The sequence below is a fragment of the Drosophila sechellia genome, chromosome 2R (assembly GCF_004382195.2).
Source record: "Drosophila sechellia strain sech25 chromosome 2R, ASM438219v1, whole genome shotgun sequence".
Taxonomy (NCBI): Eukaryota; Metazoa; Arthropoda; class Insecta; order Diptera; family Drosophilidae; genus Drosophila; species Drosophila sechellia.
The window spans coordinates 16,753,554-16,776,186 of record NC_045950.1 but is presented as its reverse complement, the minus strand read 5'-3'; the positions used below and the strand labels follow the sequence as shown (position 1 = coordinate 16,776,186).

The 22,633-nt window shown below is 43.6% G+C and overlaps 2 protein-coding genes across 3 annotated transcripts in view; one reads left to right on the top strand and one right to left on the bottom strand.

Moving 5' to 3' along the window:
- The window catches only part of LOC6610120 (zwei Ig domain protein zig-8), a 44,995-nt gene that overhangs the window by 11,526 nt on the left and 10,836 nt on the right, over nt 1-22,633 (bottom strand). Inside the window, exon 2 of the mRNA XM_002034693.2 lies at nt 7,503-7,669. Coding sequence (XP_002034729.1) covers nt 7,503-7,669 — 167 coding nt within the window. The remainder of the gene's footprint in view (nt 1-7,502; nt 7,670-22,633) is intronic.
- On the top strand, nt 3,087-5,902 carry LOC6610121. Of its 2 annotated transcripts, none has more exons than XM_002034694.2 (6): nt 3,087-3,242; nt 3,298-3,811; nt 4,429-4,563; nt 4,944-5,163; nt 5,219-5,280; nt 5,345-5,902. In XM_002034694.2, the coding sequence occupies exons 1-6, from the start codon at nt 3,224-3,226 to the stop codon at nt 5,670-5,672; spliced, it is 1,278 nt and encodes a 425-aa protein (XP_002034730.1). In that variant the 5' UTR covers nt 3,087-3,223; the 3' UTR covers nt 5,673-5,902. The 2 variants fall into 2 exon arrangements, with proteins under 2 accessions (XP_002034730.1, XP_032571536.1); XM_032715645.1 differs by having other exon boundaries at nt 4,932-5,163.

The window sequence follows — 22,633 nt, the reverse complement described above, 5'->3', positions numbered from 1 at the left end:
CCATTGACAATTGCGAAACTCTTTAAGCCAGACTGGTCGTAAGGTCAGTGGGTCGCGGCGGTCCAATTTTGTCAGAGCTGCTTGCTCAGCGCAATTTCCAATTGTTTCAAATAGCCTTCAATCCTTTTCGAACGGCCAAAAGCGGCCAGCAACGAGACAGTTTTGACGCCATTTTCAGCCTTTATTCGGTAGAATTTTTATTATTGCTTGAATTACTTTTTCATTTGATTGCCTAGCGCCTTTGCCTTCGCATTGGCCTTCGGAAAATCTTTTGGGGAAAGCCATTAACCATGATTTTGTGTCTCTGCTTTTGCCCCAAATAAAGCGGGCCGTGATTTCTTGGGAGCCCACCGCCCACACACTTTGTGCCCTTTTTGGCACATTGTTTCCAATTTATTTGACGACCTTAGTTTCTGTGCTTGTTCCCGGCTATTGTGATACTCAATTTTAATTACATGGAAAAAGTTTTTTGGCCCCCCCTCCAACGCACGGAAACTTTAAATGTTTGCCGACTGTCAACATTAAAGTAGAAAATATGCTACCTCATTAATAATTTTAATTGCTGGGCCCTGGGGCTTTGGATTTTAGAAGTACCGATGTTTATAGTAGCTAACTATTGAGCATCCACTAAACTTATTTGATTCGGGACTAAAATCGGCGCACAGCCGATTGAAAGCGGTCACGTAATACGTAAAAATAAAAATCATTCGCTTGTAAAACTTTTATGAGCTACTGCCGCTTTTACGCCCCCCATTTTCATAGGCGAATTGTCTAGGGTAAATGTAAATTAAACCGTTCCGAGGCAGCAGAAGGGGAAAAAGGTCAAATCTCGGCAACATTGAGAGCGATTTACCCGTTCGTTATTGTCGCTGGCACACAGTGCGTATGAGCAATGCCATAGAGCTTGGCCATTGTGATTTCTGCAAGCCGTAAAGCCAAATCCAAATGAACTGTAAACGCGACAGGCGGCAAAAACAATATAACTATCCGAATGGTAGCTTTATAGCGCCCAATTAGATATTCCAGGCCAGCGCTTTAATATTTAATTCCAGCTGAAAGCTGCAAGCGGCGAAAATCAAAAGTGAAAAGTTTTTCAGCTCCAGCCAAGGCGGCTCTCGACCCGATTCTCAGCCATATCCCCTGTCAAGAAGTTGTCCCAATCCGAGGATTTCGCCACCGAGGGACGACAGGTTGCTGCAGAGCAGTCCCGTGAGTGCTGAAACTTTGCTGGGGGTATAATTTTCGTAATGTCTTTAGGTTTAAATAAATACCACAAGCATAGTTTTATATTATTTAACACTTTGTGTGTTCGCTGCGGCCGGAAACTTTCACTCTACGTGCACCACTACTCACCACCTCAACCCTTACTTTCCCTTTTTGTTTTTCTGTCATCTCACAGGAAAATGCCAAATGAAAGAAGTTTCAGCTGAGGTTGCCTCAGTCTAAGTTTGCATGTGTATGTGTGTTTGTGTGCGAGCGTGTGGAAAACTTGGCGAAAATACATTAAAAACTTTGCTGACGCATTTTCTGCGTCTCTAACCAAGAGAGACTTTAGACTTGGCCAAACTCGACGGAGCCAAAAATAGTTGCACTTGCAGCGGCTATAGCTCTTGCTGTTGCAGTTGCAGTTGTTAGTTTGTTGCCACACTGGCTTTGTCCGAGCTTAGGAAATGGCGTGAAAAGTTACATTAAGCCCTGCGGAAAGCGGTATCCAATTCCTAAATTCGCAAATTACTGAGTCTGCACTTAATGAACTTGAGCCAAATTAAATTGTTTTTCTTGCGACCATGACAATAAACAAATGAAGACTTCAATGGCAGCATTTTGTAAACAAAGTTGTAAACAGATTTTGATTCTTTCTTTTTTCATGGGCCTCCCAATTCGGCGAACGAAGGTCGCCGCCATTAAAAAGGGTTCGCTGCCTTTTCACAAAGCCTAAAACTTTGTTTAATATACTTTTTTTCTCTTACAGCCAGCTCGATGCCGCTGGTATTACACGAGTAAATTGCTTGTGCTCATGTTCGCCGATGTAGCCGTGGAGAAGCGTTTATGAAAACGTTGGCGGCACTCGGCGCGTAATAAATCAACAGTGAACGGACAATCCTGTGAAGTCAAGTTGAACAAGCGGATTCCACGCCAGCTTCCGGCAAGGATGGTCGAAAAACAAGTACAGATGGCTGCCATTGTGGACCGAAGACTTGAATACCCTGGCATTTATTGCTCAATTAGTGCTGAACAGAACTTTCAATACGCCACAGATCCTTAATAACCCTTTCTATCATGATCCAATTACAAAAGTTTGTACTCGAGTTTATTGAGGCAGCTAATTCCACATTGATTATATTTCGACGGAAGGAATCTTCGAAATGCTTGTTACTCCAGAATTTATCTTTAAGCAAGCTCCAACTTTTAGATATAAACTATTTTTCGCTGTTAAATACTTAATACATTTCATAGACACACATCATCCAAAAAGTGTATCCTCAACTATGGTGGAACATGGTATCTGAAGAGAGCGAAATGCGAGAGGCGACGGCAGTGTCAGCTGATATGGAAATGGCACCCATCCCGCCCGGAAAACTCACGGCTAACGAACTAACGGCAGGGGCATAAATTACCCGAGGATTCCTGCTCCTCCGCGTAGAGTGGCGCATAATGGAAGCCAAGCGCCGGCAAAGTTATTTGCCGTAACTGTTACACTTTCAATTTTGAGTTTATGGGTGCACTGGAGGCGCCGGAGGAGCGTGAGGATGCGAAGGAGAAACACCACTTGGTGCGGGCTGCCCGTGGAAGCCAGTTTTTGCGTGGGCACTGACAGCGCGGTTCCAGTCTGTCAATTACAATTAATGTGGGCAACTTGGCTGCGGGACAAGTTTGTTTTCCAGCCAGCGCATGCTTAACTGCCTCCATTACGGCATGCATCTTTCATTAAAACACCAGTCTGGAAATTTTCATCGAACAGAAAATCGATTAAATTTAATGGCAACAAAAACGGCGTAATATTGAATTCAATGTAATAACAAATGATTTAAGTAATCTCTAACTTTTACCTATTTAACATAAACAATACAAGCAGTACCCTTTGACACGATTGACAAACTGAATCGCCACATTACCTATTCCATCCAAAACAAAAGAATATCAATATTATACAAAAGATGTATTAAAATTTCTGGTTAATTTCGGTACCCCATTATTCAAAAACCGTTGAACCGATCAAAAAATGGAGTGCAAAAAATGTGGTTCGTTTGCAGGATGTTAAGTCAAGATATCATGTCCATCCATTATCTCCATTAGATATCACCAGCAATGCTGGTGACCATAGGCTTAATTTGACACGGAGTCTGACGGACCTTAAACCGGAAACCACTCTGGAAATGGAGATTGAGGAGGCTCTGTCCTCCAGTAGTGCCGATGACACTCCACCGGGCATGATCGTCGTGGAGACCTGTATCAGTTCCTGGCAGAAGGTGAAGTGCTATGATAAGGATGGTACGACAGCGGATGCGGAGGATCCTCAGATACCGGCCTGCTCCCTGGGCCTAAAGCCAAATGTTCAGTTCCAGAAGCTACCGCACCCAAGTCATCCTCTGGTCAGCACCGAGGCTGTCCTGGCCGCCGCCACCAGCTCCTCCTATTCCGCCTCCCCACCCAAGCCCGCGCCCACAGACTCCATTGCCACGTTGCGGCACTGCGTCGATGGTGCCACCCAGTGCAATAACCTGAATTACGAGTCCGCATCCAACGAATCGATGCCCTCGGTGGGATCGCTCGTCTGCCGCATTTGTCACAATGCCGATAATCCCGAACAGTGAGTAGCATTTCAGGTGCCAGGATAAGTGAGGGGATAAAGAATTTAGTTTACCCTGTAGAACGATATTCCTATCCTGCTAGCTAATTTACTAAATTAATTTTTATGAAAATCAATTTCTGGTTTGCCATTTTGGGTAAACTTTTTACAAAGATCCATCAGCAGTGGGTTTTTCATAACATAAATAATAAAGTATTGAAATAATTAACAATTGAAATAATTAACAAAATCCCCAATTGGCACTGAATATCCCCCGCATTTGAATATTGTTTTTCAGGGTGCTGTAACTTCCATTTAATTACGCACGTGCAGCCGCAAATTGTGCAAGAAATTAATTGCACGGCATTTAATGCATTTAGCAGAGAGCCCGCGAGCGAATGCATTTATTTATTTTAATAATTAAAATGAACACTGCAGACAGCGCCAGCAGCTCGCCCCAGTTTTCCCTCATTTACCTCCCCCAAGTTTCCCCATCGAGCACTTTATCCCTGATTATCTGGTTGCCTTTCTGCTTAATCCCCTGATTTTTCATTGTTGCCGCCGTTTACCACCACCACCCACTATGCCACGCCCGTCCACTGAAACTTCCGACTTTTCCGCACCCGATTTGTTTGCAGACTCGTGTCGCCGTGTTTGTGCAAGGGCTCGCTGACATATGTCCATGTTCACTGCCTGGAGTGTTGGATTAGCACCTCGCGCTGCACCACCTGCGAGCTGTGCCAGTTCCAGTACAATACGGAACAGACTCTGCGGTAAGTCAAGAAGTACACTCGAAAAAGGAACCACATAATGTCTGCAATTCTCAGAAAAATCCATTCCAAATTTGCTTAAATAATTGATTCAGCTTAACGAGCACATTACATTATCGCATCTCAAGGTCGAAATATTCATGTCCCATTCTATGTGTGTTTTTTTTTCGAGTGTACTAAGCATATAGCTGTAGTCGGTAGCTGCCACTCGAAGCGGCAGCAGATGAAAGACGCCTGCGGCTCTCATCTTTTTAATCAGCTGAGTTGGCTTTGTGCCCGTGCTCCACTTGCTGTGGCAGCAACTCCTCCTAATTGCCAGCACAGCTTTGTTAGCGGCTTTGTGTTGTTGGTCGGACCGTGGAACTTTCCAGATTTCGTTGCAGGTACACCTGCCTGCAGTCGCTGCGCCTGTGGTACTCCAGGGCCATGAGTCGCAGGGCACTGCAGGAGGACTGCCAGATGTTCTCGCTGCTCACCTTGGTGGCATTCGGAATTATCGGTACCCTGCTTGTGGGCATCCAATACTACGCCCTGCACACCCACTCCTGGGGACTGAGTAAGCTGTGGACCAAGTCCTGGATGCTGTTCTTCCTGTTCATGACGGTATGATAAGCTGTCACTTACTCCGCTTATTCGCATCTAATGTGACCGCCCCTAGATCACCGTTTACTTCGCCAACATATACATGCTGATCAAGTCCCAGCTGACGCCATGGTATCGGTAAGATACCACTTTTATTTTCATCTTTATGTACCCATGTGCTAACTACATTCAACTCATATAGCTGGTGGCAATCTGCGCGTGACATTAAACTTATCCTGGAGAACCGACGACCGTTTCCGAACCCAAGCCGCTTTCTGCCATCATTTCAATTGGAGACGGTATCGACGACAGCCTCCATGTACACCCACCACGATCAGCAGGAAGCACCAGTGCCCAGCTCCTCGCCGATCATCGTGATCACCTCCAGCGAGGAGGAGACGGAGGATAAGTTGGCCCACAAATGGGGAGCGCGGCTGGATAGTGAGGTCCTGGCCGCAGTGGTGGCAGCCACGGTGGAATCGATTGCTGACGCAAGTGCCCGCGAGAGTGACAAACAGGACGAGGACTAGCAGCAGCATTAGTTGCAACAGTAACAACGGCAACCGGATAGCGGCAACTAAAGTCTCGAGGGGATCAGGATGGATAGCATGGTGAAAGGTCTGGGCAAGTAATTAGAACTCAAGGGCAAGGATTTTGCTTGGCTTTCGTTGTTTGCGTGTCATTTGTTTAATGTAGTTTCAATGACTTAAATTAACTAACGCTCTCTCGATGAGAGCTCGAAATAAATGGGTAAACTTGAGCGAGTGGCCCCTTGATGATGATGACGACGACGACGATGATGATGATGTTCTCCCTAGGTGGAAACGTTGGAGGAACTCCTGTTCTTGTTTTCCTGTTCGCCGGTTCGTGCCAGCACTTTGGCTGCTTCCTCCAAGGCGCACAACTTCCGGTTTCCGGCCTTGGCTCACTCCGCTCCCACATCGGCCACCTTAAAGCGGGTATATTAAAGCTGATAACACGGACGCACAAGGATGATGGCTGAGTCAGTCACGTGATTGATGGCTCATAAATTAGTCATTTTGCTAGAGCGAGCAAGGCCAGCCTATTTGGAAGCGTGTGGGCGTGTATTTTGCATGGTGGAGCAGGGGGAATTGCACCACTCGTTAAGGAAGGAAGGCAACTCCCACAGGACGTTGCTCGCTTGTCGCCTGTCTTGTTTGGCCATTTTTCTCTTAGTCTCGAGTGCAGCCTCGAAATCACCCGGTAATTTGGTCTAGGCCCCCCACCGAATCCACACCCCGAACCCTTCCCTTTGCCATGGCATAGCATTTAATAACAGGCCGAGTCCTGGTTGCTAATGCACACTGGTTCAAGGATCCGGCATAGTGCCTGAATTTTGAGTGATTGGACTATCTGTCACCACTCCGGGCCACTGTATGCAGCAGAGCTCTGCGTCTGGCCAAAAAAGGGCTAATCCTGGCTAAGAGATGCGAGCTGGACTCCCACCTAATGTGCCAGTGATGTTGACATATTAGGCCAGGCACTCCAACCCGCCTCGTTTGCGTATGGGCCATATTTGGCAAGGGGTTAACAACCCACTGCGACCTTCAATCATTTATTTTGACTATGGACCAGGACGAAACGATCCGAAACGGAACGGAACGAAAGGAAAGGAAAGGAACGGACCCCAATGGTTTGGCAATCACGGAGCGGAATGATTGAGTGCCTGCGAATCCCCAACGGAATTTTCATTTATTTTGCACAATTTCCATATGTTAAGCCATTGACTTTGCTACCCTGCCTTTCGGCTGTTTTTTATCAGATATGCCAAATCCCAGTGGCCCTCAAATTTGCAATTAATTCGCTAATTAATTCGTGTTTCTGCGCTTTCGATAAATATTTTTTTCTAATTGCGCCGGTTTTTGTTTAATTACAAACTGTATATTTAGGCATGCTAAATATGCAGTTATATTTACTACGCTGCTTGCTGCAATTTACACATAAACATTTAAACTGCCTAAGGATTATCGAAAAATTCGCTCGCATTTATCCACAAACTTTTTAATTTACCATTGCAATTATATCATTGCCGGAAATATTTGTTTAAGACAGCACTTATTTATATAGCTCCTATTATTATTATAAATATTAAACCGATAAAGGAAATTAAAAAGAAACACGCTGAAAAATTACTGTGCTAAAATTTTTGATAATATTTTAATAACATGTAATTGTCACTTTATTTTCATTGTATGATTACTTGGTTGACTTGTTTGGTTTGGCTTGTTGATTTAGCCAAATGTACATGTGTACCATGAAAAATTCCCCAAATACAAAAAGAGCATTCAAAATAGGAATCGGTTGCTCCGATTATGGCCATGTTTTCACTTTCTACTTACGTCCTTATCGCCCAGTCGCTCCACGCGGCAATGGAGGAAGCCGGTCTGGCCAACGGTTACGGTCAAGTTGCGCGGCACATCAAAGTCGAAGTAGGGCAGCAGATTGGAGGGCGAGATGGTTGTAGTTGACGTTGTGGGCGGCGTGGGTGCCAACGCAGCGCTGTAGCCTGGAAAAAATGGGAGAAACATAGTGGATAGAGTTCAGTGGAATGGTGCGAACAACGCGGCGGCGGCGGCGGCATAAAAACTTGTGCCAAATGGAAATTTATTTTCATTTTCATTTGCACATACGTAGCGACGTATTGTTGGTTTTAGCGGGGCATTCAAATGCCCCGAGCTGCCAGCAATGCCGCAACTTTTGGTGGGCCAGGCAAAGCCCTAACTGAAATTGAAAAGTAATAAAATTCGCATAAAAATTCTGCTAAAAAACGAAGCGGAAAAACAAATAAATGAACGCTGCCTGGAGAGGCATACAAACGTATGTGTGTGGCACCAAAAAATCCTCAACAAACAATTATACATTCCCTTTTTATTTCTTTCGGCATTTGTTTGATGCTGTATTGGATGGAAAATGGAGTAAGTCGTGGGGCGAGAAATGTCCTATGGGAATTCCCCGCTAAAGCTAAGCATTGATCAGCTCTCAAATTTAATCAAGAAAAGAAAATTCTGAAAATAAAATACATATTTTTATATCCAATTCTATAGATGGCTAACCAGGCTAACCAAAGGACAACTTTCTTTTATTTTGCTGATCTCTGTATAAAATATCAATCGCAGGCTGTATATGAGCAATTATGTGCCCATTTGTTCTCCGCCAAGCGAAAAGATGCTAATTATGATGGCAAAAATGTTTTCCGGTCATCAGCACACTTCGCCAAGTTTATGGCCAGGGAAAAGTTGGCCCACTAAATATGTCAAAGCTGGGCAAAAGTTGTGTCCAGCTGGCGGTAAGAGACAAGTTAGATAACGTCGTTGGGGAGACCGGGAACGCTTCAGCCAAGTTCATCAATACGCAACGCGCAGGCAGATGGGTCTTAAAGGAATCAAAGGAGAAAAAGCTGGCACAAACTTTTCGCACATCAAAGCATGGTAGAAATCGGCGCAGATCGCATGCAGCCAACTGGAATACGAATAATTGAATGAGGCGATACGAGGCGAACTCCTGCTGGCGCCAGTTTATCGAACTCCAAGCTAAACTCTCTAACTGGCAGCCAGGAATCAAGGACCTCCATCCATTCATCGCCCCAAGTCGGTGGAAAACTGCTGTTGCACATTTCCGTTTCCGCACGCGCCAAAAAAAAAGAAAATCAAGTGAAAACTTTCGCCGGGGCACGCACTCTCCTTCACCAAAGGCAGCTAAAAGACCTACGCAAACTTTTCACATGCGTAGCAACGTGAAAACATGAATCGACTCCACCACATTGACGGTGGTGGTTCGGTGGTTTGGGTGGTTCGGTGGCTTGGGTGGTTTGGGTGGTTTTGGTGGCTGCCGGGACATGACAAATTTTACGATTTACGTTTTGAAAAATTTCGAACACAAAGTTAAATTTAATGCGCATCCGTAACATTTGCGTACGTGCGGCTTTCCATCTTCGGGCAATATGCAAAACATTTCAGGATAGATAATAATGTAAGAGGACCGTTGGGAAAAAGTTTCGTTCGGTAATCGAAGCGGAGTTGCTCTTAAAAAAAAAAACAAGGAGATAATTTGATGCAGTAAAAGTTCATAAACATTAAAAGATAAAAAGCTGCAGAGTTTTATTAGGTATACGTAAGTCTTCCTCCTTTTCCACAAATGCAGGGTTACTAATTATGCCTATATAATCTTTAAACATATTCCTTTCAAAAAAATAAATCTAGACACTGAATTATTAATAACATAAAACTTTTAAAAAATAAATGCAAATGATACATGAAATTGGCTAGCCAGGCTAATTACCCAGTGCTACCCTGCAGCACACCATACCCCACCCGGAATCCACACAGATAGGTAACAGGGTATCAAAAGCTGGCGAAAATTAGCTTAGAAATGTTGCACGTATGCGTGCGTGGCGCATAAATGGCGTGGAAAAGCGTGGGAAATTCGGAAAGCGGAAAATGCGCAGGACAAAAGCTGAGGAAAAGGGAGACAGAGAGAGAGATGGAGGGAGGTAGAGATGGAGGCTGGTTTGAAACAGAACTTAATTTATTGTTTATCAGCGAGCATGCAATTTATGGGCAGCTGCGAAAAGATTTTCACACCATTTTTGCGGCCCCCAACCCCACATTTTTGTGTGCGATAGCGAACCTTGTGCTAATTTTAAGTTTATGCATGGAAAATTGGCTCACGCTGTGAAAATTAACGATGCGGCCGCCAGGAAATGCCGAGCCCAACTTGTCGAAGCCTCCAATTTGTTGTTAGCCCGTTTGTTTGTCCCGTCGTTTCGGCCCACTTTGGCCATCGATAACAGCGGCACCAAAACAGCAGCTGATGGCTGTCAGATTTGGGCTTTTGCCTTAAAGCGTGCGCTTAATCAAAAACGCTCGGCGCCTGCAAATTAACATGATACATGGACATGGGTGTGGGCGGAGGGGAATGGCCCCCCCACAAAACTGTCATCCCGAAAATCCCTGAGCTGCTGTGGTTAAAGGACCAAAAATATTTGCCGACTTTTCAACCCGAAAATTAGCAAATGTGGTGGAAAATATTTGCGGTTGTGTGGGGCGGGAGGCGTGCCTAGCACAACATATGCATATTTATGGGGGCTATTTTACTTGAAGATAAATCGAAATTACCGAAAATCGATTGGGCAACTATTAAATGTAACCCGACTTAATTTAGCGTGAGATTATCTAAAAACACCAAAATAAAAGGGGCTATTGCAAAAATTATAACCCTATTTCCTGCCCTATTTAAATATTGAATTAATTAGCAATTTAAGAAATGCTTGTCTTGAGCTGGCAGCACTTTATTTACTTCGCCTTAGCTGACAAGAAAATATCTTTGTCCTAGTTAATCCCAATTGGAGCCCCGCATATCATCATGTGTGCTGAAGCGAATAGAAGGCGAAAGTCAGGACCGCTTCTCGTGGAGTAGCGCGGCAGCCTTGGATTGTCCATGATCCGGAGCACTTAAGGTTAAGTTGCACTGACATCGCATTGAAGCTTTGAGTGGCAGTCGATGCACTCGATGCGGCTCCACCTCATCCTTCAGCTGGGCCACAAATGTGTGGAGCGCAGGGGATGCGGCTCGAGCTCCTTTAAATATGCTGAACTATCGATTATGCTGGCAGAGTGTTTCCGCTTTGCTTCGAGCGAGTGGATATGGCAAAATATTTGTGCAGCAAATTGCTCCTGACACTTTGCCACTCTATTTGCCAGCACAAATTAAATCAAAATGAAATTTGACAGAAAAATATTGGTTATATAATCAGAGAGATAGAGCGAGTGAGTGAAGCTATATTTGAATATGCACAAAGTAACCAAAAGTCAAAGGCAACGAGTTCATTGGGGCATATTATTTCAGCAGAGCATTTCTTTTTTTTATTTTTTTTCTGTGGGGTATTTCTTTTTTATATAAACTTGAAGCTTGTTAGTCTTGGGCGACAACGTTTTTTCGCGTATGTCGCCATTTTTATGGCTGGCAATGTCTGCTTTAGCCCACTTTCCTCAGCTCCGCCCAGCCGTTTCATCACTCAGTTGGCATTATAAGTGCCGCATTTGGAATTTATGATTATATTTCTTTCGCTTTCTGTCCCCCCATCCCCCTCCCCATCGACCGGCTAATGTGGTCATATGAATGCTTAAATACAAATACGCATACAAATCGGGGCAAACTATAAAAACAGGCGGTCATGACTCACAATGAGGCACGATAAGTGAGCGCGGCGACATTTTAGGCCAAAGTGTGTGTGACTCTTGGCAGCGCGTGGAAAACTGGAAGATTTTCGTTGTCGCATTTCAATGAGCATAAAATCCCCATGAAAATGTTGCAATGATGAACCGCCGCCCCAACCACCCACCAAAAAAAAAGAGCAACTGCGTGCCTCATTTAAAAACCGCCCGCTTTCGCATTTGCATGCGCATCACATGTCACGCAGAAAAACCTGAAAAATTTGCAAAAAAAATCCGAAAAAAAGAAGATTGCAAAAAAAATCGGAAACGAAATCTGATAACGCCCGCTGAATGCGGCGACAAGTGACGGATGTGTCGTCGTAAATGCTTCGTCAAGGGGCGATATCGTTGGGCAAATGAAAAATAAAAGTCAGAAATTATCTGAAATCGGTTTAAGGCGGCGCAGACACACACAAACCCAAGGTGAGCAGATGCGGCGGGCAGGCGGGTGGACTAGCTCCTTCCAGGGACCACATGCTGCACCCTCGAGCGTGTTGACAACGCCACCAGCACACATAATCATTTTCTAGGGCCACAACTGCTGGCGTTGGCAAGTTACCACGTCCGGGCTCTCCAGCTGAGCTCAGCAAGATTCGCCTCAAAGTGTGCTTCACTTAAATACAGACATTAATCGGAGCTCAGGATCTCCTTCTTCGGGTCGGTCTGTTTACATGCCACACTCCAGGGCACACATGCTCGTGCTTTATGATCGGAATCGATTTGACTCCGTTTTCCGTTTCGCATTGGCAAGTGCAATCGAAAAGGAAAGCAATTGTAAAAACAATTTCAGCTGCTTTATTGTCTGCGAATGAAATCCTATATTGGTTAACCGACAAGGAATGCGAACTGTTGTTGTTGCTTGCCTCGCTTGCCGCCCCGTCTTTCGAAAAATTGATTACACTTAATGGCGAAGATAAAACCATAAAGCCTGACCACACGGCGTATGCGTAATGTTCAAGCAATTATCAATGGCATATTGCAGTTTGCCATCGCTGGCAAACGCAGCCATTTGGTCGGGCCCATATTTCACCTTGTCCCTGCATCCTGCATCCTGCACCCCCTGGTTACCATTCTCGTTCCCCGTCTGGTAATGTCTGTCCTCCAATGCTGGCAATTTTCTATTTAGTTTGCCTCCATTCTGTCGATCCGAGTGCTCAGGCGACATCGTGCGCACTTAGGCGCGACAATTAATTTATGGCCTAGACGCTTTGCCAACCCATAAATTATGCTTCCGAATGCCAATGAGAATGGCAGAAAGTGAGTGGAGTTGGCTGGCGGAGAGATGGTGGCTGGTCGCCATAATTGAACAACGTGGCGTATGAGTAACGAGAGTTGATACATCTTAGGCAGTCATATTGAAAATTGCATTATTTTGTACGAACTCATTTACTGTGATTATGATATTTTACTTTAAGTAAAGCAATGAAAGGCAAAATGTTTAATTTTTGTTTTTTAGCTAGAAATTAAAGGCGTACATCTAAAACTTATGGAACCACCCTCTCCGATGTCGTGTTGATTAATTACCCCCCGATAAGCCAATACACTGAGACAGGTTTAGTTCTAATGGAGCTAATTGCATACTGATTGAGCCCGCAGATCGAACTCAACGCAATCAGCACCAAGTGGACCCAATATGAAAACGCACACTGGTAGTGGTAGTAGATGAAACCACTTTGAGATAGCCCGGCATTGACATAGTTTCTGGTTCGCCGGCTTTGGCCAGGCCAAATCCAAGTTCCAATGCAAAATCAAGTCAGCCGAACAAAGTGTTCCGACTGAACAATAAACAAGTCCTGGCATTGATTTCTATCTTGGCAGACTTTCCATTTCGATGGCAAAGCGATCCCTCTCTGGATTTTTCCATTGGCTTTAAGTTGGCCAAAAGTACGACATTGCCTTGAAAATTTTCCGGTTAACTTCAAAGCAGAAATGCAAAAATGACATTCACAACTAGTGGCCCACTCAAGTATAGCAATGCTTGGTGGCTGGAAGGTGGTTTCTAGTTTCTAGTGAAGGAGGACCAATACCGACCGAATCGCATTGTGTTGGGAGGCATTGAACTTTGCCGAGTTTTCCCCAAGTGAAACTGCCAACGAGGAAACAATACAATGCGGGCCACTATTACAGGACTCTCTCTGCTGCGTCTGTGTGTGTGTGTGTGTTAGTTGGGGGCCAAAAGTTAAGGCAGGCGGCAGGACACAGAAAACAAAACACACACATTTAGTGGCACACAAAAAGTACTGCAGACTTTTGGGCGACGCTTTTATGGTTATCTCTGCTCGCTGCCGTTGTTGTTGTCCCTGTTGTCCTTGTTGTCCTTGCCATGGCTGACTTTTTCATGATTATTTGCCTCATTTCGGAGGGGAGGGGGGGCGACACCATATACTACATAGAGCGGGCGTTTTTGCTAGCCGCTCTGATTTAATTTAACAAAATGCCGCCAGCCAGGATCTCTGAACCTCTGGGCCATTGCCATTTGGTCAATTCCTATGCGAGTTCTGTATCTCTGTTAGCCCGGCTTTCGCTCTATCTCACTCGTTGCGGCAGTGTCCTGTCATAATTTAACACATTTTATTAGCCGTTTTCGCTTGGTCGATAAGACCAGTCAGTCGTGCACGGAAACAGTGTAGTAGCGATTGGTTATTTCTCTCATTTGTGCTTTAAATTGATCACAATGAGAGTTGTTGCACAAATGAAACACAATAATGTGTAACAAATTTGTTTGGAAAACGTTTTTGTTGAGTTAAAACAACGAAATTACGTTGAAATTGAATGAATAGAAAATTAAATTTGTATATTGTTTAAGTATGCATGGAAAATATGCAATAAATAAATAACAGATTCATTTTAAATGTAAAAGTACTAAAGTACGTAATTGTTCTGGGACAATTTTCACTCCAATTCGCTCAAATTTCGCAAATTTTTTCGCTGTGTAGCATCCTTGCCCACCGCCAGGACATCTGACGTAGGTCGCTGTGCGTCGTTTGTGTGCCACATAATATTGGGCTACATCACAGCGTATGAGTGATTTTTATGGCATTTTTATTTGGTCCGTGGGACGTACGCCTCACTATAAGTATATGCCAATACATATCCACCCACTAAGCCGCGTCTAGACTTTCTCGTGCATCCTTGGCATGCCACGAGTGCTCCTCATTAGCCAGCGATGTTTATGAACCCTTTGTCGCCCCGAACTGTTAGGCACATTAACACTGGTAAAGTTTTCGCCGACAAAGTAAACAACTTACAACGAGATGCTGCATCAGCGAAAGAAAAGCGGCGAAAATCTCATTTAATATGCATGCGCAGGGAAAAGTCCCCTGCGAATCGCGAATGGGGGAATGCAAATGGCAATGCCAAACTTTCGTTTGCTTTAATCAGTGCGTAAAATATTCAGCTGCAACTGGCAAGGAAGAGGAAAATCGGTAGTTTTTCCTTCGGTATCCTCCCCTGCACAACCATCTCAACTTCACTTTCTGTACTTCTTTTGGGTTTTCCGCACTCTTTTCTCGTCTTACATACGACTGAAAATGGATTTACTGCGCTTGCAGTTTGCATGGCTCTGTCGGTGACATCCTCTTTGCGAAACAATAGACTCAGCCCGACTTAAGACAGCTTGAAGGATTCCCCGAAGGATTCCTGTGGCCATGTCGCTGATTCGTTTAGTGTGCGGCTTGAATTTGCACACGCCGAATGTCTGTCTGTCAGCTGACTGAACAAGGCGGATCTTACTGCTCAAAAGTGAAAGAAATGTTCTTCGGTTCTCCTGGAATTCTTTTGCCAGCGAAAAATAATAACAAAATCCCGCGAATAAATTGTAATGAATGGCACAGGCGTTTATTGAAATTTTTACCGCCTTTTGGCCAAAATGAAAGCGAAATAAATTTCTAAGGAAAGCGGGATTACGGAAAAATTGTCGTGAAGCGAAGAAAAGTGCTTGTAAATGACAGCCATAATTTTGCAGTTAATGGTTGGAAGCCAAGCAATGTAATTTAATTGCAAGGTAATGTTAAAAAATGTATAGGAGTATATATTGTAATTAGTGAGCATATTTGAGGACAAGTCACTTGGAACTCGAAAATGAATGGTTAAAGTAGCAACCAAAATTTAAAATATACCTGTTACACATCTGCGAGACTCAACTCCTTGTATTTCATTGGAAATTATTAATTGTAAAACCAAGCAGATGTTACTCTTTCATTTCTATAGAATATATTTTGGCAATGATTCTGCGAAAAACAACGTGGCCTTTCGATGGAAATCAGACGAATGTAAATGCAAATTGATTTGTACTTCGTCTACCGCCACAGCTACTTAACATATTCGTGTGTGTTTTTTAATGGCCGGAGCCGTTCGTGTTGGTCTGAATTGATTTCGACACTGACTGCCTCGTCATTCGATGGAAATCGCCTCTTAAATATTCCGCCACAATGAGGCGGCACTTTAAGGCCAAGACAGACGAAATGCCACGTAAATATAGTATATCTACTTACAAAACTCTCAAGCTAATGGTCGACTCTGTTGGGCTTAAAAGTCAACAAGTTGGCCAGCGTTCATCCCGCCACGTCCGAAGGGTCTGGCTAGATCCTTAGTCCTTGGTCCTTGCTCCTGTCTTCTATTCAATTTGCATTGAGTGTCATTGTTGTTCTGGCCTCGTCCCTGGGTCACACACCATACACTATACTCTATATACTATATATACTACACAATGAACGCATAGCGACTCGAACCAATGAAAGTGTGGAAATAAATATGTTTGCTGGAGGAGAGCCAGGAAAAAAACAGGAAAAACTGTCAGCCAAGGAGCTTATTCATAGTCCGGTCACAAATTCAACACCTACGCAACTATTGTGCCAATTTGGGGACCCAAGTTGACCTTTTTTTTTTCTCGGATCCCAACACCCCCCAAAAAACCTGCGCCTGACAATGCATGCAAATGACGGCATTTTTTTCTCCATCCTGGCAAATGGAGTGAGGGGTGTGTTTTAGCTTTTTGCACTCAGAAAAAAAATACAACGAAATTCGATAGATGCAAACTTAATATAAATTAAAGGTTATAGTAAAAAGTTAACTTGAATTTTCTAGCATGAAAGAACATCCTTAACATATTTGACTGGGTATGTTTATTTATAAATCAGATCCTAGCAGTTTTTGAAGCGTGTTTTTTCCTCTGCACAGCTGTTTCATTTTTTCTAGTTTCAGTTCAGAGTTCGCTCTTAGATTCCTTTGTACCCGGGATCTACTTCATTTTTGGGTTACTTTGCCCGGCTCACTGCTAATGTCTTCACTTTGGTGTTGGTCGGTTCGTCTGGCCGGGATTGGGATTGGGAATGGGAATGGAATGGTCTGCTCTATGAGCTTGTTAGCAGCCATAAAAGCGCCTGAAAGTGTGCCATTCCAGGAGGCCTTTGTAATTTTATGCCTGGCCTGCGACATCAACACCAAAGCACAGGACAAAGGCAAGCGGAATGGAATGGAAAACTTTAAGTCTTCAAATAGGGCTACGTGTCGCCAAAGGAAATCTGTATGCTAATTCCTGCTGCCGGGCTGCAAAACAAAGTCCCTGCTTCGTTTAGCTTTAATGCGTCATAATCAACACAATCATAATTTGAATGAGGCATGCTCCGCATAATTTTCCACATCATTTCCCTGGCAACAACGGCGATGGTGGCAGCAACTAATATGACCCGGGAGTTGGAAATTAGCACCCTGTGCCGCCCGAATCCGTCCTTCATCTCCAGGAAACTTATGTATTGTGTAACCCCAAAAACCACGAAAACTACTACGGCTGGAGCAACAACAAACATGGGCGAGTGCAACTCATTTGTTTGGGCCACTAATTGAACTGCTTTGCCAGCTTTGTTAGTTAAGGAGGAAAGCCTCATTTAACCCCCGAAAGTAAAGACCAAGCCTGATTTTGTACTTACAGCTATTGTCGTGGTTGTATCTTTAGGTTTCCCTGACCTAGAAAATTTTAATCCCACTCGTCGGAGCAACTTTTATTTTTAACTAAAAGTATTTAATCGTTTTTGTTTACAGTTTGCCGGCAAAATACAGCACAATCGAATTATGAACTGAGCACACTCCATCAATTAGTCCAATAATTTATAAATTGGGAGCGTTGTTTATTTTAATGTTCATTAAATGCAGGCAAAGTGCACTAATTATCACATAATCACATTCGTTTGCATACGAACACATTTAATAGTTTATTAAATGAGTAAGTGTTTTGCCTGCTGAATAGCAATTTTTTGCGCTTCAAAGTGCTAAAAACTAAATTTAAAGAAGCCGCAGAAACAAAGCCGCTCTGCATTTTACTTAGTTGGCTGTCTGACACAAAACCAATTTAACTTGGCCAAAGTAATTGAGCGCAAACGAGGGATTAAAGTCAAGCCCAGTCAATTTACGCGAACACCGTCCTTGGTCGAAACTGCAATGCAAAGTGGGCCAAAATGAAAGTGGGGACATTTCGAATCGCGATTCCGTGATGCCAGCTCATCCAGTTTTATTGTTCGGGATGTTAAGCGTCATGACAGGCAAACTTAAATCAGTCGTGACAACGTGGCGTATGCGCGATGTCTGATTTATGTATGCTTAACTGCAGTTGGCGCCGCTAATTGATGCATAACCACATGGCGTATGCGTCATATTTGAATAGTTTGCTTAATTATATGTAATCCGTAAACGTTTTGCGGTGGGCAGTGCCACGGTGACTGCTGTCACTAAACTTTTAACCCGGTTGTCAAGCACTCAATTGCCAGCAGCCACATGAAAGCCATGGAAGCGCGTTTGAAATTTTGAAAATTCCGCCAAATTATTTAAATCGCAGTTGCCCAAGCAATCAAAAATTAACTAATACCCGCGATATGGGACCAGTAAACTTGGTCCATCAAACTTAGTCGAGTTAGCCTCGTTCTCTTCCTCCTGCTCAATTAAAGTAAATGATGCTCGGATGAAACATCTTGTGGCAATATGAGAAAATAAATAACTAGATGTAGATGGGAATTACTTTTGCGTATTTTGTTTTGCATTTTGATGAGTTTCGCCGAGCATTGGCCACACATCCAATTTGTGCCCAAGGCTTTTTCCGTCTGACTACGACTATCGAAGCTCCGCACATGACATGATCCAGTGTCTACAACGTTGATGTGTGTGTCTAATATATCACGAAATCGATTTTACGCCCTGATGGAGCACTGGGCTTTAAGAGCAACGATTTTGGCAACTTTAAGCACTGCTCATCACTCAAAGCCCCGTAGAAACTGGCCATCGAATTGAATATTTCATTAATGCGCCGACAGGGACTGATGATTGTCTCTCAGTCCATGGCCATTCAAATTAGATGTGGGAGCTGGGCCGTAGGTATAAATTCCAAATGATTTGCGCTGATTGCGACGAGTCGTAATTAAAGTTTTACAACCTAATTAAGGCCAGCGAACCGAACTGAAGGCCAACTCGAGAGAGTTCTTCAATTAGGCCACGACGGACAGGGGCATAAACATTTTAATGACTGACGAAAAGGGCGATCAATGGCAGGCAGTATGCGATGCAGTGCGTATCCATAAAAGTGACCATTAAATGCCTGTCGAAGGATGCGAGTGTGTGTGTGTGTGTGTGTAATGGATGTGTTCACATGCAGACGTATCCTGGCGTATCCTGGTACCGGGTTTTTATGTCTTTCCAATCAAATAATCACAGCAAACGTTTATCGCCTTAACAGGGCCAGACACATTCTTATTCATTAGCCTGGCCGAAGCACTAAAAGGATACTACGGACTGTGCTCCTTCGAAAGGATTACTAACGTGCAAGTGCGTCCAGGAAACTCGAGTCACTGCCCTGGGGTTGAATATCCAAACTAATTACTTGGCTTTTTGAGCAGAAAATGTAATAACACTTTTAGCCAGCAGCGCATTGCAGTTAAAACACCTTTTTGGAGTCCTTTTTAGCTACCCTTCTTCCGCAAATGTTGCACACTTTTAAGAGGGCAGCCATAAAATTTACGCCATTAGCAGGCACATTGTTGCCGGCTATTTCTATGATTAATAGAAAACTTATTTATATACATTTTTGCCTTTATCCTTGTTTTCTCTCTTTAGTTGCCTCTGGTTGCATGATTTACTTATCTCTCTGACTCGGTTTCCTTGGTTTTGGCTCCTTCATCCTTGCGGCTATTTGAATTGCACTGTGTTTTTTATGGCCAACGAACGGAATTCGCTGTGGCATACTTTCTGTGGCTAAATACATTTGGATTGCCCGGCTGGCTGGCTTTTGATGCAATTTAAATGATTAAGTATTTTTTTTTCTCTCTGCAAGGACTTGCAACAGACTTCGGCCGGAAGGCTAAGCGAGAAGCGATTTAAATTTTCATGAATTTTCATTGGATCTGCGTGGAAATAGTGGCCCCTCCCAAAGTCAATTAAATGGTTCTCGGAAGCGTTTTAATTTGAAGAACTGGAACGGCTTTAAGCCAGTCTTACTTTCCGTCTGAGCCGTTTCTGTTTCACTATACTTTATTTCGTTGATTTTTTTGCCGTTTCAGGTTTTTGGACCGCCCCAGCGGAGCAGAAGTTCCATTAATTTGGCCCATTCATTAATTGAGTCAGTCACTAATTTATAAGCTGCTGTCGGTGTCCACTTTGTTTCTGATGCCGAGTTTTTGTTTACATTCTGGCCAACAAGGACACGACAGGATGATGCTCGGGATTGGGTAGGAGGAGCGACAGGATGCGGATACTGACAATGGGAAATCATGAAATGTAAACCAAAGGAAAACATAAGCAAACAGCAAAGGAGAGAGCCACCAAAAAGTGTGCAAATGGACGAAGCTGGGCGCAAATTACATGTATAATCAAGTGAAGAAATACGAGAGCACATTAATAATCTGGATTCATTAGGGCGAAGCCCCAGAGAACTGCCGGTTATACCAAAACAGGCAAAACAAACAAATTGCAAATTGCAGCGGGCAAGCAAAAATCGAGAAAGAGGCAAAAACGCAAAAAGGCGGAAAAAAGGGTGGAAACAAGCGATGCCAAATGGCAAATTGCTTGGCCAACAACACAACACACTTCGCTTATGTTACATAACAACGGGCTAAGCAGTTGAATACTTGAAGTCAGAGAATTTCTCAGAGAAAAAACATTTAATTACCAATCAGAAAAACTAACCATTTGCAATGGAAAGCAAAATTAACTTCATTATGACAATTAACGCCACTTAAACCATATTCAATGTTATGCAACCAAGATAACTTGCCACAATTCCTAAGTGCTCTTGATCGAGGAATAGGGCTTTTAGGCCAACTATCTAGGGTCAATACGATGAACTGGCTGCCACAGTCTCGATGTAAACTCATAACTGGCAAATGGAAATTTGTAGATGCTGTCAAATTTAATTAAACGCCACTTTCGGTCGTTCCTATGAATAATCGAGTGCAAATAAAGAGAAAATGAAATTATTTTGAATTTGTCACTGTCGCGGTTTGTTGGCTGTAAGTGGCTGACAGCTGCTCCCAAGCCAGCCAAATGCACCTGCCCAGCCCACCTGGTTGCCAATGAGACACGGAGAGGCACTCGAAACAAATTGCCACATCCTGTATGTCTCGTCTCGACTCGTCTGGGGTTTGTGCACCTTGGCAACCACAGCAATAACCTCGACTTTGCCGCATAAATCTTCATCAGTCAAAGTAAGTAGAACAACAGAGCAGGCAGTGCCATTGCCACCGCCACGCCCCCTGCTCCTGGCCAAGATCTTACGCCTCTTATAGGAAACCAGGAAATTTGCCTCGGTCTGTAAACTCAAAGTCTTACTTTCACTTTCGCTTTGTTTTTATTTATTCTAGATTGCGTAGCGGCTTTAATTAAAATTTATTTAAATACACACTTCTTTTTTTTTGGCAATCATTATGCCTGCAAGGATACTGGTATACAAAGATACGCTGAAGTATCCTTTGCTCGTGGCTATGCGAGCGTGATTTATAATGAAAAGTTCACAGTCGTCGGTCGGTGGCGCTAACGAAATGCAAACATGCATACTAATTACATTTAAAACCGTCAGCTAAGCCAAGTTAAGCACGAGAATAAATCCTTTTTGAGCGCGGAAGGGCGAGTTATAATAAAAAAAAAAAAATGATTACAAGTGTAGAATGTGTAAAACGGATCTTTCTTTGTCGTCGGTTGCTGTGCGCGCCTCATCCCTGGAAAATTATTTGTAAATGCTGTTTAAAGCTGCCACTGAGAGGCTTTTCCCCACATTTCCCAGCTTTTCTCATTCCCCTTATACAGCTTATTATTTGCATACTTGAGGGGGGGAGATGAAAAGAGTGGATACTTTCTGCTCGGCGCGTGTGAGTGCCGGATTCCTTTGAATCCACTACAGTTGGGTCAGTTCCTGTAGCGGAATGAACAATCTATGCTAATTCAATGCAAAGGCTAACCCAAAAAATGAAATATATTTCACCACATTCAATGGCAGCCCCCTTGCGAACTCCTCAATCTTACTCGCTCAACAACATTAAGTGGAATTAAATTCCAACACGCTTCTGATGTGGCTAAAATGGGGGGGGTCTCCTCCGCTTTCTTTTATTGTGCCACCTCCATCTTATATTCGGCTGCCATCTTCTGACGTTTCTGTTTGCACAGCTTTCCCAGCTTTCTTCTCCCAGCTTTTGCCGTTTTTAAACAGAATTTCTCGAGCAAAAACTCTCGCAGCAGAGTGCTAATGAAATTATGAGAGTGCGTGTGGAATTTTTTTTTATGATAATGTATTTAATGAAATGCCATATGGTTGTTTATTAGCATATTAAATATTTACGCTGACAGTTGGGGGGCGACTGTGGCCACATCACGTATACGCCGCGTACACTCGACTTCAATAAACAGAGATTCATTTGTTTCTTATTTGCAGTATAAAATGTTAATTACCTGCAATGTCGCATACAATTTCGATTTGTTCGCCGCCATAAAGCCCAACATCTGTTGCTTTAATTTTCTATCTGAGCGATTTAATTAACGGCAACGGCAACCACCTGACATCCGCACACACAGCTCAATAGGGATCTCAATGCCCGAGTGCCTTGGCAAATTTGCGCTTGATTGGTTAATGGCAGCTGCGACTTTCACCGCCCGTGCCTAAGTCTGTGTGTATCTGAGTATCTGCTTAGCAATTAGGTGTGTGCCTAAGCCAAAAGTACACACAAATACGCAGCTCACACACACACAGGGATGCCCGCCAGATGATTAAGCTAAGCAAACACTCACAC

What these genes read in the sequence shown, in the direction of transcription:
- LOC6610121 (XM_032715645.1), top strand. An exon ending in TGTTCTTCCTGTTCATGACG is followed by an intron (nt 5,164 to 5,218) that starts GTATGATAAGCT and finishes GACCGCCCCTAG; the next exon opens with ATCACCGTTTACTTCGCCAA. An exon ending in CAGCTGACGCCATGGTATCG is followed by an intron (nt 5,281 to 5,344) that starts GTAAGATACCAC and finishes CAACTCATATAG; the next exon opens with CTGGTGGCAATCTGCGCGTG.